This window comes from Leptodactylus fuscus, chromosome 3 (assembly GCF_031893055.1).
Source record: "Leptodactylus fuscus isolate aLepFus1 chromosome 3, aLepFus1.hap2, whole genome shotgun sequence".
NCBI lineage: Eukaryota > Metazoa > Chordata > Amphibia > Anura > Leptodactylidae > Leptodactylus > Leptodactylus fuscus.
The window spans coordinates 165,303,579-165,319,449 of NC_134267.1; the positions used below are offsets into that span (position 1 = coordinate 165,303,579).

The 15,871-nt window shown below is 40.5% G+C and overlaps 1 protein-coding gene across 1 annotated transcript in view; it reads left to right on the forward strand.

Moving 5' to 3' along the window:
• The first annotated feature begins 1,504 nt into the window (after positions 1-1,504).
• SERPINI2 (serpin family I member 2) overlaps positions 1,505-15,871 on the forward strand; it is a 43,319-nt gene continuing 28,952 nt past the window's right edge. Inside the window, exons 1-3 of the mRNA XM_075266715.1 lie at positions 1,505-1,538; positions 1,888-2,193; positions 6,797-7,027. Of these exons, the coding sequence (XP_075122816.1) occupies positions 1,520-1,538; positions 1,888-2,193; positions 6,797-7,027 (556 nt within the window). The 5' untranslated portion in view covers positions 1,505-1,519. The remainder of the gene's footprint in view (positions 1,539-1,887; positions 2,194-6,796; positions 7,028-15,871) is intronic.

Below are 15,871 nucleotides of genomic sequence, written 5' to 3' on the forward strand. Positions count from 1 at the left end.
GCACTGGCTAATGCATTGTATTGGCGTGATGAAGCAGTGCTGAATGTGTGTGCTTAACACACACAATTCAGCTCTACTTCATCGGGCTAATAGAATGCATTGGCCAATCAGCGCTGGCCAATGCATTCTATTAGCGTGAACTGAGTTTGCACAGGGGTTCTAGTGCACCCTCGGCTCTGCTACATCAGATTGCTACATCTGATGTAGCAGTGCCGAGTGTGCATCAGATGTGTAGTTGAGCAAAACTGACTCAGCACTGCTAAGTCTCTGCATTCGCATAGGAATGCATTGGCCAGCCTTCGGCCAATCAGCGCTGGCTCTGCCGGAGGAGGCGGAGTCTAAGGTCGGACCTGAATGGAGACTGGTGTGGAGCGATCTTAGACTCCGCCTCCTCCAGCAGAGCCAGCGCTGATTGGTCGAGTTCCGTACTCTGGCCAATCAGCACTGGCCAATGCATTTCTATGGGGAAAAGTTAGCTTGCGAAAATCGCAAACTGACAGGGATTTCCATGAAATAAAGTGACTTTTATGCCCCCAGACATGCTTCCCCTGCTGTCCCAGTGTCATTCCAGGGTGTTGGTATCATTTCCTGGGGTGTCATAGTGGACTTGGTGACCCTCCAGACACGAATTTGGGTTTCCCCCTTAACGAGTTTATGTTCCCCATAGACTATAATGGGGTTCGAAACCCATTCGAACACTCGAACAGTGAGCGGCTGTTCGAATCGAATTTCGAACCTCGAACATTTTAGTGTTCGCTCATCTCTAATGCTGAATGTGTGCCATCTGTTGTTTTCTCACAGGCTCCTAAATGTACACTGTTGTATGCATGGAGCTATAGGATGGATTCCCACTACTGCTATTTAATGTCTGTTGCTCTCATCCATTATAGGATATAAGCAATGGACATTAAACTATAGATGCAGACAAAAAGCAAACAAATATCTGGCATCATTCTGCATCCCCCCATGTAAAAAATATGACAGAAGCTTTCTTCCATCATGTTTTTTACTTACTGACAGAAGAAAAAGTTGTTCATATAGGACTTTTTCTTTCATTACAAAAGTCCCAACCGATGAAAGGGTCTGTCGTGTTTTTTACATTCTAGTGAATGGGAACGGACACAGATGGAGGGGTCTCCATCTGAGTCTACCACCGTTAATGACCATTGTGCAGATCCTATGACGGATGACGGCAATGGACTGTAATAACAGTAGTGTAAACATACCGTTAATTTCGGAAAGGTCATAATAAAGAATAGAAAGGAATAAACTATAAAGAATTCCTTCCTCCTTTCCACTGCTCTACGCGACTCACCAATACATTCCACATAGTCAAACACAAAAGAAATACACTTACAATCCAAAGGAAGAATTTCTGTAGTTTAAAAAAAGTTTCCAGATAGCAATGTCAACAAACATAGCCTGACATTTAAGAAATTAATCATTGTCCTGACAGATTAAACATGCTATAGCAGCTCCCTCTCCATTTCAGAGACATTTACTTTGCTTGTCGGGGGAAATGCTGAGCTGTTTAACAAGTAAGTACTTATAAGACGCAAATAAGTAGCAGAGACAAGGAAAGAAAAGAACGGCAAAAGCAAAGTCTCAAACTTTTATTATCTTCTAAGTAAGTGCATATAACAAAGATAATGAGATTGTATTTACTTGTGTAATGTAAGCTCCACAATAAAACGCACAATATACAGTAAATGGATGAAGAACAGGACGTCTTTGTATATGCACTAAAACTTGGCACAATAGTCAAGCAATATTCCATTTTAGATTCAGCCCGGATCGTAGGTAACTTTATATGAATTGAGCAAATTGCTTGGAGACAGTAAGAGGCAATAGCAATCTAGTTATGTCCTTTGTTTTTGTCTTATATAGTTTCCATTTCAGGACCCAGAAGAGTACTTGAGGATTGTATTACAATGAGAAGAACCTTCATGCTGCTGTTTGTCGTGACTCTGGCTGGAGTCTGTATAACTAGCGTGGCTCCAAGGCCTTGGGGAGATACCATTACTGAATTTGCTGTGGATCTACACCGGGCCATACGTTCAGTTGACACAGAAGAGAACATTATTTTTTCCCCACTTGGTGCTACATTGATTCTAGGAATGATAAAACTGGGAGCAAAAGGAACAACATCGCATCAAATAAAGGAAGTTCTAAAACTGCAGGGAAATCAAGAAAGTGAGTCTCCATTTTATGAATCCCACACCTGTAGTTTATATACGGATTTTGGTAGCTAATCAATGCTTCTTTCTACTGTCAGCAAATGGGGTTTGCCCTGTCTAAAGCCAATAATGTTAATGTATCAGTGGGCTATTTCTGAGTACAGAACTCAGGGGAGATGAGAAAGATGGGCTTGTAACCGAAACCTATTTATTTTGCAATCATGTTTGGACAGATTATCAATCATAGGTGAATACATTCAAAAGTTGGATGGAGAAATGGTCTTTTTGGGACTGACAGTGCTATCAATTCACAACAGGTTCACTGTTATGTGCTGACTTATATACTTTATCAAGTTTGTTTCTTCTTAACATTTAACAAATAGTTTTTCTCATAGTGTAAATTTAACTCAGAAGTAACAAATATATATATATATATATATATATATATATATATATATATATATGAGGGGAGACGTGCACGACGCACATTTGTTCTTAAAGGACACTTACTACATGCAGCCATTAATACTCTCAGTATTAGTACAGGTGGTCTAATGACAGTACCAACTAAATGGACTAACCATTCTGGGAATTAGCTTACCACTTTCTCTTTGAGTGCTCTAGCAATTCATCAGAGCCTAGACGGGTGATATAAATTCCCACAGATAACTTAGTAAGTGTCAGTATGCAGTATAGTAGATATTCATCCATTTTTATTATGACCATAAGATATTGGATGGTCTTTTCCTCCATTCTACAAGAGATATACTCAAAGTTAGACGTCTGCAAATGTATCAACTATATAAACTCACTCACTATAAATCCTGAACACTGTGTCTAATATGTAGTTCTGTGCAAAAGGTTTTTATGGCGGTGTGAAAGTAACAATACTTCAAAAAGAGAAGTGTTCATTTATTTTTTTGTCAATCATAATGCAAAGTTAATGAACAAAGGAAAAATCTTTGGTGTGATCACCCTTTGTCTTCAAAACAGCCTCAATTCTTCTAGGTACACTTGCTCACAGTTTTTGAAGGAACTCGGTAGGGAGGTTGTTCCAAATATCTTGGAGAACTAACTATAAATCATCTCAAATTCTCCTCTCCCTTCATGTAATCTCTGCGCACCATGTCATCACACATGACTCCTCCATCATAGGGTTGTCAAACCAAATACTGATGTGATTTACATTTCTCTTCTGTTCATTCATTTAAAGGTGTCTTCTCTTCGTCCTCTTTCAGCAATTTGCCTGCTGTCTCTTTTTCTCATTTTCTGTATTCTTCCACAAGCTGGTGGTCAGCTTTGATTGCCTGATGGACAGGACACTATGAAGTACCTCACTAGATACACTTTACCATGAGAGATTATTATAATTACTAGAAATCTATATTAATGCAGATAAAGTATTGATAGTAAATGCATATTACATTACTCAGAATTATAGAGAAATAAACTTACATGCTCTGTGCTCACAAAGGACAACAATGTTATCTTTGTGTTTACATATAGAGATAAGACACTGTCGGAGCCTTTATCAGCAAACTACAATTAGCTGATTTGATTGGTTGGACAGAAGAGCAGTAAATAATAATTCTAAGGAGCAGTATGTGAGTCACATCATCCGTCCTAAGATCAGATACAGGCTGGGACTCTTGACAACATGGTGTAAACGATGGGAGGAATAATTTCACGTGGCAGGAAAATATACTCGTATTTAGGAAAACTCTTGAATTTACATAAGCTAGCTATGTATGATCCTTGAGATGGGACAAAACTAAAAGCTTTCTCACTTTGCAGCATTTTTTCACACTTGCCTAAGACTTTTGCCTCTTGTATTTCATATATGTCTTATACTCTTTAAGGCTCAGTTCCCACGGAGTAACGCGCCGCGCATTCAGACATTTTAATTCTTAATTCTTATGGCAGAGTTGGAAGGGACCTCAAGGGCCATCGGGTCCAACCCCCTGCGAGTGCAGGTTTTCCTAAATCATCCCAGCTATATGTTTATCCAGATTCCGCTTGAAGATTTCCATTGATGGAGCGCCCACCACCTCCCGTGACAGCCTATTCCACTCTCTCACTACCCTCACTGTCAGAAAGTTTTTCCTAATGTCTAATCTGTATCTCTTTCCCTTTAGTTTCATCCCATTGCTTCTTGTACTTCCTTGTGCTAATGAGAATAGGGTAGATCCCTCTGCACTGTGACTACCTTTCAGATATTTGTAGACTGCTATTAAATCTCCCCTCAGCCTTCTCTTCTGCAAACTAAACATGTATACACGTGTCAGAGTGTGAGTGCTCAAAACAGATCCCATTCACTTCAATGTGTGCCGGCTTTTGGGCACCACACAATGAAATCAATGGGAGGCTTTTTAACCCATTGATTTCAATGTGTAGTGTGCATGAGCCAGCACGGCGCGTTACTCCGTGGGAACGGAGCCTAAGGCTAAGGCCACTAAGCTGAAAAATGCAGTGAAAAAATGCACCTTGTTTCTGCCGCCTTCTTTTCTGCAGTGTTTTTCATTGTTTTCACAGTGGTTTCCTCTGCAGAACTTCAGCCCTTATTACATCTATCCAGAAAATGCCAGTATTTACACAGGTATCATTGACGTGCTGTGATTTTCAGAGACATGAACATGTTAGAAAATGCAGCTTTTCCACCAGTATTTTTCTGTAATGTGCGGATTGGATTTGCCAGAATTCCATTCACTTTGCAGGCAAAATGCAATGTTTTTTGCAGCAGTGTTTCCACAGTTTTCCTTTATGCTGAAAAAATTCTGTGCCAGTTACTTTTTTTTATATAAGTTTATATCACTTTTTGAGATCCATTTGTATGGGGATCCTAAACTCTAGCAAAGACAAAGAGATAAACTAGCCTTTCTGTTCTCATAAGAAGGTATAAGTACAATTCTTTTTTAGTCCTTCTCAAATTTACAAATTTGCAGACTCCTTTTCATTTACAATAGTTGAAGCTTATCAGACATACACATAGGCACCTTTTTCCCTACCCTCTGACGTAAGCAGCAATGGCTGTTCCAAATGCCAAGTGAAGTGTGGCAGACTACCAAAGAACAATGTACATATGGTAGTCTGGGAAAGCGTGGCCATTGTAATTGAATGCAGGGGGGGCTGGTATTTGATCCATAGCAGAAGGACTAATAGAGGAGGGTACTGTATATATTATAGTTCTGTCCACCCTTAAAAGGGTTTTCTGTCCCCAAAAGGATTTTTTATATTGATGATCTATCCACATCCACTGCATAGCAATGAAGATTTTGGAGAACTACACTGATGCTCCTATTACTTGAATAGGAGAACCTGCTCTCGCGACATGTCTACTACTATAACTTGATATATAACTATGATCTGTGCGGGGTCAGGGTGTCGGACCACCACTGATCACATACTGATGACCTATCCTGTGGGCATGTCATTATTAGGAAAAATCCTTTTGGGGCAAACACTAGATATCATTTTGTGATACTTTTGAAATCTCATGACACACATATCTGGACATGGCCATATTAGAGAAGCAGGGGGGCCATAATTGTTATGACTCGCCTTCTGTTCTTGTGATTCCTTCTTACGGCAGCCTAATATTTTCATAGCAGTGAAAAATAAATCACTTCTAGTGTGCTAATGCTTATTGGCTGGCCTGCATAATATCAGGAACCACTCCGCTTCTCTTGTCCACAAGGATCTGTGCAGTAGACCTGAGCATGTGTGACCACTGGAACGGAACAGATTATGTGGATGTTCTAAAAGGGCATCAATGGAGCACATGGTGGTGGCAAGCACGCAGCATTAGAACACAGGGATATCTGAAATTGTCGCAACAAAAAATTGTTATGTTTTGGGTGATCTAAGAGAGAAATATAAGCCTTTTATGAAATTAATCTACAAAGATTTTCAGACCTATATAGTACATGGTGTTCAATGGTGGACATTCACTTTAAGCTATGATGTAAAATGTCTCTGTAAGGGAGCCTGCACACGCGCGTATCACATTGAAAGCAATAGGGAAAAAAGCCTCCCATTGATTTCAATGAGTAGCGCACGTATGCCGGCACCCATAGAAATCAATGGGATCTGGTTTTTACGTGCTTATTTTAAACGAGTTTTACGTTCAGAATGAGCGGAGCGTAACTCCGTGTGCAGGCTCCCTAAGATGAAACAGAATCCAAACACAACTTCCTACACAGTGCGAACACAGACCAAGCAACCTCCCTGTATATCACCAGTTATTACTACTACATCTATATAAATCCATAGTAAGAATCCAGGCCTGGGTGAATGTTCTCATGATTTCATAAATAACATCTTTCATTTCTTTGCAATTTGATGGATTTAGGTCTTGTGGACTGTTCGGCTTCTCTTGCTGTAGAATGAAAGCTTATTATATTTCTGCTATAGTGATATGCAGTATTTTCCACATCCGATTTCTATTAGGCCCAGTGCTGTATATTATGTCTGGACAACCACTTGTTTAATGCCTGCTGTAATGTACTGTATACAGTATGTCACGGTGCCAAGCAGAAAATACGTTCTTGTGTTAAGTCTGGTTGTAATACATTTTTTGCGTTTACTGTAAAATCCACTAATACAAAACTCATGTTTTCTAGGTGAGGAGTTTTCTGGGCTCCAAAAGCTGCTTGCTGTCATTTCCGAAGAAAATAAAGAATTTACATTTAATCTTGCAAATGCCCTCTACCTTCAAGAAGGCTTCCACGTGAAGGAGCAGTATCTCCATAGCAACAGAGATTTTTTCAAGAGTGAAATAAAGCTGGTGAATTTCCAAGATTTGAAAGCTTCTGCAGAAATAATAAGTGCATGGGTAGAGATGCAAACAAATGGTAATCTATACATTCTGTTCAGATAACAAAAATGTTTAGTTGTCCTTTTGTTCTACTTGGAAATGGCATTTGCTGTGAAGTGTGTTACAAAGAAAGCTCAGCTTAAATAGATGTAAATTGGAAGTCTCAAATACTGAAAAAACTAAAGTCAGGAGAGAGAAACAAATGTGATATCAAGAAAACCTCAGACCTAAGACAAACTTCCTTGATAGTCCTACCCCGAAAAAAAAAAAGTAGTAAACCAAGTTCACACTGGCGTCTTTTGCCGTCAGTGATTTTTATTGAAAGTTTTAGTATAAGAGCAACTACAATGGTAAATACTATTAGATGATCAACTGAGTAGGTCTAATGGTTGATGGAGATGACAATGAGGCAGTGCCATTGAAGGTTGCAGCAAGAACATTTATCAAAAAACAGTAAGAACTGTGGCCGAATATGGCCATTTGACAGCAAAGGTCATGGTTATGTGTGATGAAGTGGCTTTGTTTATGTCCATTGTTCTGATCTGTCAAGGGATCAGAACAACAGTCTTGAAAACTAATAGAATGACAGATACAGACAAAGTACATTTTGTCTGCATCCCTCATCATTCACTGTAAGGTCCGACTTTGTGTCCATGCTAAAAAAAAAACGGTTTCCCTGCAGAGAGGCTGCATATGGACACCAGCGGTTTGCTTTACAAACTCATTCAAATGAATGGGCTTTAAAACTGACCACTGGGAAGCCGTCCCCTATTCAGGTTTTCCCAGGGAATAGGACGGACACCCAGCAGGCGGACACGGGCACAAGTGTGAACACCCCCTGATTAGCACAGGGAGCTGAAGTGGGAATGATGAATTTCTTACACTGTGCTCTAGAGGATATAAATAGGGACCAGGAGGAAGGACCGCACTACACCAGATGTCAAAGTAACCATTTTATTAAAGTTCAACAGCAAATGCGTTTCGGGCATAGGTCGCCCTTCTTCAAGTGCAAAGGAACTAGGCTGCAGTTGCAGCTGTAGACATTGTGGGCAGCTTTCAGCTGTTCTCTGTGTTTAGTGCAGAAACTAAAGCACTAAATGTCTATTGCTATGGCCTGTTAGTCTGTTGTTCTTATCCTATGACTGATCAGAGCAACTAACTAACAAGAAGAAAGTGTGACTGTAGCTGTATACATATAACAATTCTTAACATGATGGCAACTAGGTAAACAGTTACAAGAAACTTTTGCTCAACTTCTATATCTGTAGATCATAAGTTCTACCTTTGCTTTTCTGAAATCCTTGCATTAAGGTGTGACATTAGTAATTTTAAAGCATAGCAAAACTTTTGGACAACTTTTGATTTTATGGCAGTATTTGTGTTATTAAAATTTTTTGTAATATACTTTATTAGAAAGTTGTCTCCTTTCTATGAAATATGGCATTATTTACCTTCCGTTGTTTCTGTATTGAGAACTGTATCTGCCTCTCACTGACTGCTACTGTGTAGGGGACTACAGGGCTGTGTAAGCTATAGAGAAAATGAGAGTAGGGGAGGGTCATGTCAAACAGTTATATCTAGGACATTGTGATACATTCAAACTAGTTTTTGGTGTCATATGAAAGAGGAGATTCTAAGGTTACAGTGCATTCTAAATTTGTCAGAATCCTGGTCTATTTTGCTAATCTACTACCAGTGGCTGCTGTTTTTCTAACGCTGAACTAGTGTTGCACTTTCAGTCCTCACCACTAGAGGCTGCTGTGTTTATCTTAGAAATTGCCTTTAAAGGGGCTCTATCAGCAAAATCATGCTGATAGAGCCCCATATATGTGTTAAAAAGGCTATTCAGGCACCGTAAATGTTATATTACACTACCTCCCAGTTTTAAAATAATACCCTAAAAAAGAATGTTATCTACTTACGGATCGTGCACGCTGGGCGGGCATTCAGGGTGTGTCTTCATCTTCATCCACGCCTCTTCTTCCTCCGATGTCCTCGCGTCCCGTCCTCCTCCGGCGCTCGCTAACTGACATTGATATAAAAAAAATGGCCTGGGCGCATGCGGCTTCTACTACGGCTACTGCGCAGGCGCCCAGGCCATTTATTTTTTTATCAGCGTTAGTTCGCGAGTGCCGGAGGAGGACGGGACCGGAGGACATCAGAGGAAGAAGAGGCGTGGATGAAGAAGACGGCGCATCCTGAATGCCCGCCCAGCATGCACGATCCATAAGTAGATAACATTCTTTTTTAGGGTTTCATTTTAAAACGGGGGGGGGGGGGGGGGGGGGGGTAGTTTAATATAACATTTACCGTGCCTGAATAGCCTTTTTAAAGGCTATTCACGCATATGTGGGGCTCATCAGCATGATTTTGCTGATAGAGCCCCTTTAAAGCCTCACATATGCGTGAATAGCCTTTAAAAAGGCTATTCAGGCATCGGTAATTTTATTTTAAACCCCCATTTTAAAATTAAACTATAAAAATATAAATGTAAATCATACCTGAACGTGCACACGCTGGGCGGTCGTGCACGATCCGTAGTCATCTTCTGGCATGCCTACCTCTTCTTTCTTCTTGCAGCTGCGCCCGCTGGTCCTGGCTCTTCCACGCCTTCAGCGTCCTCTTCTTCAGCCGTGATGGCTTCAAATTCCGCGCCTGCGTAGTAGTGCTTCCCTCCAGAGCGCTACTACGCAGGCTTCGGCGCTCAGGATGCTCAATTCCCCTTACTACTTCACGAGCGTACAGCGCATGTGCAGTACGCTTGCGAACTGCCATTGCTAAAAATGTCGCCAAAGCCTGCACAGTAGCGCTCTGGAGGGAAGCACTACTACGCAGACGTAGGATTTGAAGCCATCACGTCGGAAGAAGAGAACGCTGAAAGCGTGGAAGAGCCAGGACCAGAGGGCGTCGCTGCAAGAAGAAAGAAGAGGTAGGCATGCCAGAAGATGAGTGAATCACCGCCCACTGTGCACATTCAGGTATAATTTACATCTATGTTTTTATAGTTTTATTTTAAAATGGGACAGGGGTTAAAAATGAGATAACCGTGCCTGAATAGCCTTTTTAAAGGCTATTCACGCATATCTGGGGCTCATACAGCAACATTTTGCTTATAGAGCCCCTTTAATAAAGCTGACCGATCTGTACCAATGTGAAGCCATCTTGCTTCCTGTTTGGGCCTATTCATACCCATGAGGCAGTACAGCCTTTGCTCGAGTATTGTGACTTGTTCCAGTCTCCTGCTCCTCAGAACTGTGTTTCCCAGACTGGTCTACTCTTCACTAACTACTAACTTGCAATCCGCACTTCAAGCTACTCCCCGGACAACAACTTTACTATCCCTAACTGCGCCTGGCTTATTCCATCTGGCTACCGGATTCCAGCAATGTTTACCAGAATCGTAACAATTATTGTCAGACATATATCTGGTTGAGAACACAGTTGGGATTGGGATATTTGTATTATGTATATTATGCAGCTTCATGTAAATATCTTAATCCCAACTATCTCTTCTACCAGTGATATCTTTGGAAATAATTTAGATAGATTTAGAAATCTCTTTTTTTTTTATGACACCAAATGCAAGTTTGTACGTTTTATAAGGTCTGAGATATAACTGTATGAAGTGACCCTTCCCACCCTCATATTCTCTACATATTACATAGCTCTGTACTCCTGTACAAAGTAACATTCAATGAAAGGCAGAAAGAGCACTCAGTGCAGAACTAAGGGAAAGAGTGAAAAAATACAGGATTATACAGAAAGGAGCCAAAATGTGTTACTAAAGTATATTACAAAAATGTATTTATGACACAAAAACTGCCAGAAAATCAAAAATTGTCCACAAGTTTAGTTACGCTTTAACCTCTTTTGGATGTGACCGTTTTGCATTATTAAGTTTTGTGGTGTCTCTGCTGACGGCTATCCTTGTTAGTGGGCAAATGGAACAAGTAAAAATGTCCTACCAAATTATTACATACCTAGGGTAAGTTAGACTATAGCACTATAGACTTTATGATGACATTTTTACGGTCTAATTGTGGCATTACTGTAAGATACAGTAAAACCAACCCCAATGCCTTCCTATCACAACAATGCTATATACTTTGGTACGGGGGATATTGTCACTCCTTAGGGAGAGACCACCATATAGGTGTGTGGAGATTTGTTAAGCCTTTAGCACTCCACTTTGCAAGGAACTATGGGAAGAATATGCAAATCCGCCTTCCATGATGTAATTAGGAAGACAGTTGCTGCCTCATTGTTGCAAACCAATAGAGGGCGCTCACTGGAATGTGCAAGCCTGTCTTAAGACAGGATTCCAGTGAAATAACCCAATAATGGCTGCTCCCTTTAGCTTCATGCCCGACCTTCCAAGAGGCCTTTGTTTAGCAATGACGCTGGGATCATTACCAATGAGACTATAACCTGGTAATAATCCCAGCGTCATTGCTAAACAAAGGCCTCTTGGAAGGTCGGGCATGAAGCTAAAGGGAGCAGCCATTATTGGGTTATTTCACTGGAATCCTGTCTTAAGACAGGCTTGCACATTCCAGTGAGCGCCCTCTATTGGTTTGCAACAATGAGGCAGCAACTGTCTTCCTAATTACATCATGGAAGGCGGATTTGCATATTCTTCCCATATACTTTGGTAGTGTATGCAATGTTCACCATGTCCAATTTGATATTTGCATCACATTTGTGGATATGCCATAAATATTTAACTTGAATACCACGTTTAAGGAACTAATGTCCTCTGTCATATGTTTCATGAAGCATTATCTATAGGTTGTCACATCACATGCAGTTACAGCACAAGTCACATCTGTTCAGTTCTCTGTTCTCTCACATTAGGTCATAGGGAAATATCCTGGCAACCATGTGGCTGTCTGCCTGCATCAATGGTCAATAAGATAAAACTGAGGCCACATGTTCTCTTCTCACACTTACATGCTGGAAAGGTTTACTTTGCTATTTTGAAATCTACTATCTCTGCAATGCTCAACATACATTGCAAGGTGTGCATACTGTAAGCTGTGATAGAGACGTCTTATGCCATGTAGCTAAATGTGTACATACAGATATATTCATACATTAAGCAGACCATTTACAAGAAGGTAAAGAAAAGAAAGATATATGATAAAAAGTCCAGTCACAGAGTCTTCTAATGTATTCTTATTTTCTTGATATACATTACAAAGCATTATGCACATATTGCTCAAGTAGCTTCATTTACACTCAGGATAAAAACATCACAGCACAATTTTTTTGTGCGGATGTCGGGTCTTTTACAGATGGTAAAAACACAAGGTCTACAAATATATAAAATATTTTTCCCATACTTGAACACTGTAGTGGGAAAAAAAAGCCATAAGAGCCAAACCGCCATTTTTTTTCACCGTTTCACTTCCCATAAATTTTTTTCTAAAAATAAATCAAAACATCAGATATTCCCCAAAATGCTATAACTAAAAAGTTCATCTGGCCACGCTAAAAAAGGCACCTATACACCATAATGTGCTCTACAGTAGCTCTGAACAGTGTAAAATGCTCCTAAGAGTACCCCTTGAGTCACTTCAGATGAACCCCACGGAATTCAATGAATATTTGTGTGGTTTGGCACTGTGGTTAGTTTTGGCGCTATTACTATACACTGGTTCACCTCAGACCCAAGGAGTATAATAACCCGCAAGTCCAGGAAAGGTTATAGAAAATATCACACACTTATACTCACCTTACATCACCTCTCCTGGGCATCCTCAGTCTCTGTAGATACTTCTGTCCTCTTCTGCCTGCGACTGTGGTCATGTGCCCCAGAGGTAACATGGGGCACACTGACATCATTACAGCCGCTCACTCACGTAACTGCTGGGTCCAATCACAAAACCCAACAGCGAGGCTGGAAGAGCCCTGGAGTGGATGCTGGGAATTGTCATAATCATCCATTGGAAAGCATATTGCCGGACCCCTTTCCACTAACAATTTGTATAGTGGTTTAGGGAACCCGACTCTCCCTAATTGCTATCATAGTGTTGTGGGGTCCTGGCGATCTCCAGACCCTGTCTATGCATGAAAATATAAAAAAGTTACGGGTGTCAGAGTATGGTGACTCCAAGAGTTTTAATTCTTTGTGCAAAGTTTTGGATTTTTTTAAGGGGTTAAAGCATTACATTTGATAACCCTGAAATCCCACCTACCCATAGAATACAGATAACTTGTCATTTTGGCTGTACAGTAAATGCCTTAAAAACAAAGCCCATAATAAAGTCACACAAATGCAGTTTTTCTCCAATTCCACCCCATTCTGAATTTTTTTCCAGATTCTTAGTACAGCATACAGACTATTTAATGGCACCATTACAAAGCACAATTTGTCCCTCAAACATAAAGCTCTCATATGGCTCTGTGATCAGAAAAATTACAAGTTATGGGGTTAGGAAGTTGGGGAGTCAATAATAAAAATTGAAAAATGCCGGCGTTGGGAAAGGGGTTAAAACAGACCATCAAAAAAATTAGTCATGTGAATTGACATGAATTAATTTGTTTATGTAAATAGAGCTGGAGAAAGGGGTTCTGTAATAGCTTAAATTCAAAGAAAGGTAGCATAGTACCACTATATTAGTGGAAGCGAACATAATAACATAATAACTCAATTAAAATGTCCTTGGACTTTAGGATTATAATGCTTGTTTTTTGTTTCTGACCATTGCATAAAAATTTGACATTGTCTTTGTAATGTACATCTAAATTCTGTTTGTTGGAGGGTTATTGATCATAGTTAAAGGACAGTAGCTCCGCACACATGTAGGGCATAACAGGAACAGGATAAATATAGTATGTAACAGGAACAAGAGAAACATTCACTTCTCTACCATTATTTTATTTACTGTCATTCGATGACCTCCATTAAATTTAGTGTCCTTCTACGGTTCGTGTCAGTACTATATTCTCTGAAGCTTAAAGGTATATTTCAGTTGCCACTGTTTGCTAAATTTGATGCAGCATACACGGTTCTCTACATAGCTGTGCAGTCCTGTGCATCAGGGTAATGAATGTACATCAGGGCAATACATTAACTTATTTTATGGTTCTGTGTTACTGTTTTAGAAACATTACACAATAGTACATAAAAATATACAGATAATCCAGTAGTTGCTGAGATGTGTAGTGTAGAAAGTAGTGCTAAAAGTCACAATACCTTAAATTGTCCATAATAGAGATGAGCGAAAAGTGAAATATTCGTTTTTCGTTTCGAATAGCCCCTCAATATTCGACTATTCGAATGAATATTGAATCCCATTATAGTCTATGGGGAAAAACCGTTCGTTTCAGGGGAAACCCAAATTCGACTCAGGAGGGTCACCAAGTGACCTATGACACCTCAGCAAATGATGACAACACCTCTGGAATGCAACTGGGACAGCAGGGGAAGCATGCCAGGGGGCATCTAACAAGCCCAAGTCACAGTTTTACCCCACCATAACAGCTTATCAAGTACACACATTCCACACTCAATACAACCTCTATGAAAGTGAAAAAATACCTGGAAACCTTCTTTCCTCCCCAATTGGATGGACAGAAACCCAAATTTTAAGCTAAAGAAACATTACCAGGCACCCTTTTAAATCACGTTGCCCAAGACAACCACAGATGGAAAAGGCGATGGGAAATCCAACAGTACCCACCCTTAACTGTCATTGTGGAGATGTGTGTGTTTGATGTGGTAAGACCTTCAAAAATTCATTTTTCTGGCCCTTAACATGAGCCCTTCCAAATTAAGTTAGAGGCCCTTAAACTGAGCTACCAGCTGAAATTGAAGCCCTTCAGGTGACTTCAGCCTCTTACCAGCAGAATTAGATTCCAGGCCCTTGGGGGTGAGCCCTGAAACATTAATTTTCAGGCCCTTGGGGGGAGCACTAAAAAAATATTTTGCAAGCTGTTGGGGTGGAGCCCTAAAAAATCCATGAAAAATTAATTAAGTTTTTTAAGAATTACATTAGGGTGAAGGGGCTGGGGTTGGAGGAGGAGGAAGAGGATGCGTGAATTGGATGCTGGCAGCCCCTCTCCAGTACCTGGACTGTGGACTGGATACCCAGCTGGATATCCACATACACGTCCTCGCCCACGTCCCCTGCTGCTACTGACGAGGGACACTGCTGGCAGCCCCTCTCCAGTACCTGGACTGTGGACTGGATACCCAGTTGGATATCCACGTGCACGTCCTCACCCACGTCCCCTGCTGCTACCCTGCTGCATGATTGGCAGGTTCACTGTATGTTTCTCACACTGAGAACAAGCTCTCCCTATCACTCCAAAAACGAAAATGAGACAGATGGCCGACACTATTCTTATGAATCAGAGGTCAAGGTCACATGTTTTCGGCAGCCAATGGGTTTTTCCAATTTTTTTTCAATGCCTACGTTGTCGTAGTTCCTATCCTAACTCGCCTGCATAGTTATTGGTGCAAAAAACGCGCCAGGAAATGTGGGAGGGGATGCGAATTTTTACTGTGTTTGCCGCGTTATTTGGTTGGAATCGAATATATCAAACAGCCTGATATTTGATCGAATACCAATTCAATCGAATGCCGTTCGTTCATCTCTAGTTCATAACATTTCAACGATCTTAGCATAAATCAATAGTGCAGGCAAATCTAAGAAACTTTTTAATAGATCATATCAGAGAAAAATGCTTCTTTCTCCACTTGTAAAGCTCATTTCTTCCCTCCCTTCTTCCCCCGTAAACTGACATTCACTCTGATATATCTGTTGCGATTGGTTTTGGTCTCCCAAGACAGACAGTATGAACACTGAAGTATCACATTACATGCGTTAATAAAAAGCAAAGTGAATTGAAAAGGAAGGAGAAGAAAGTGAGAAAA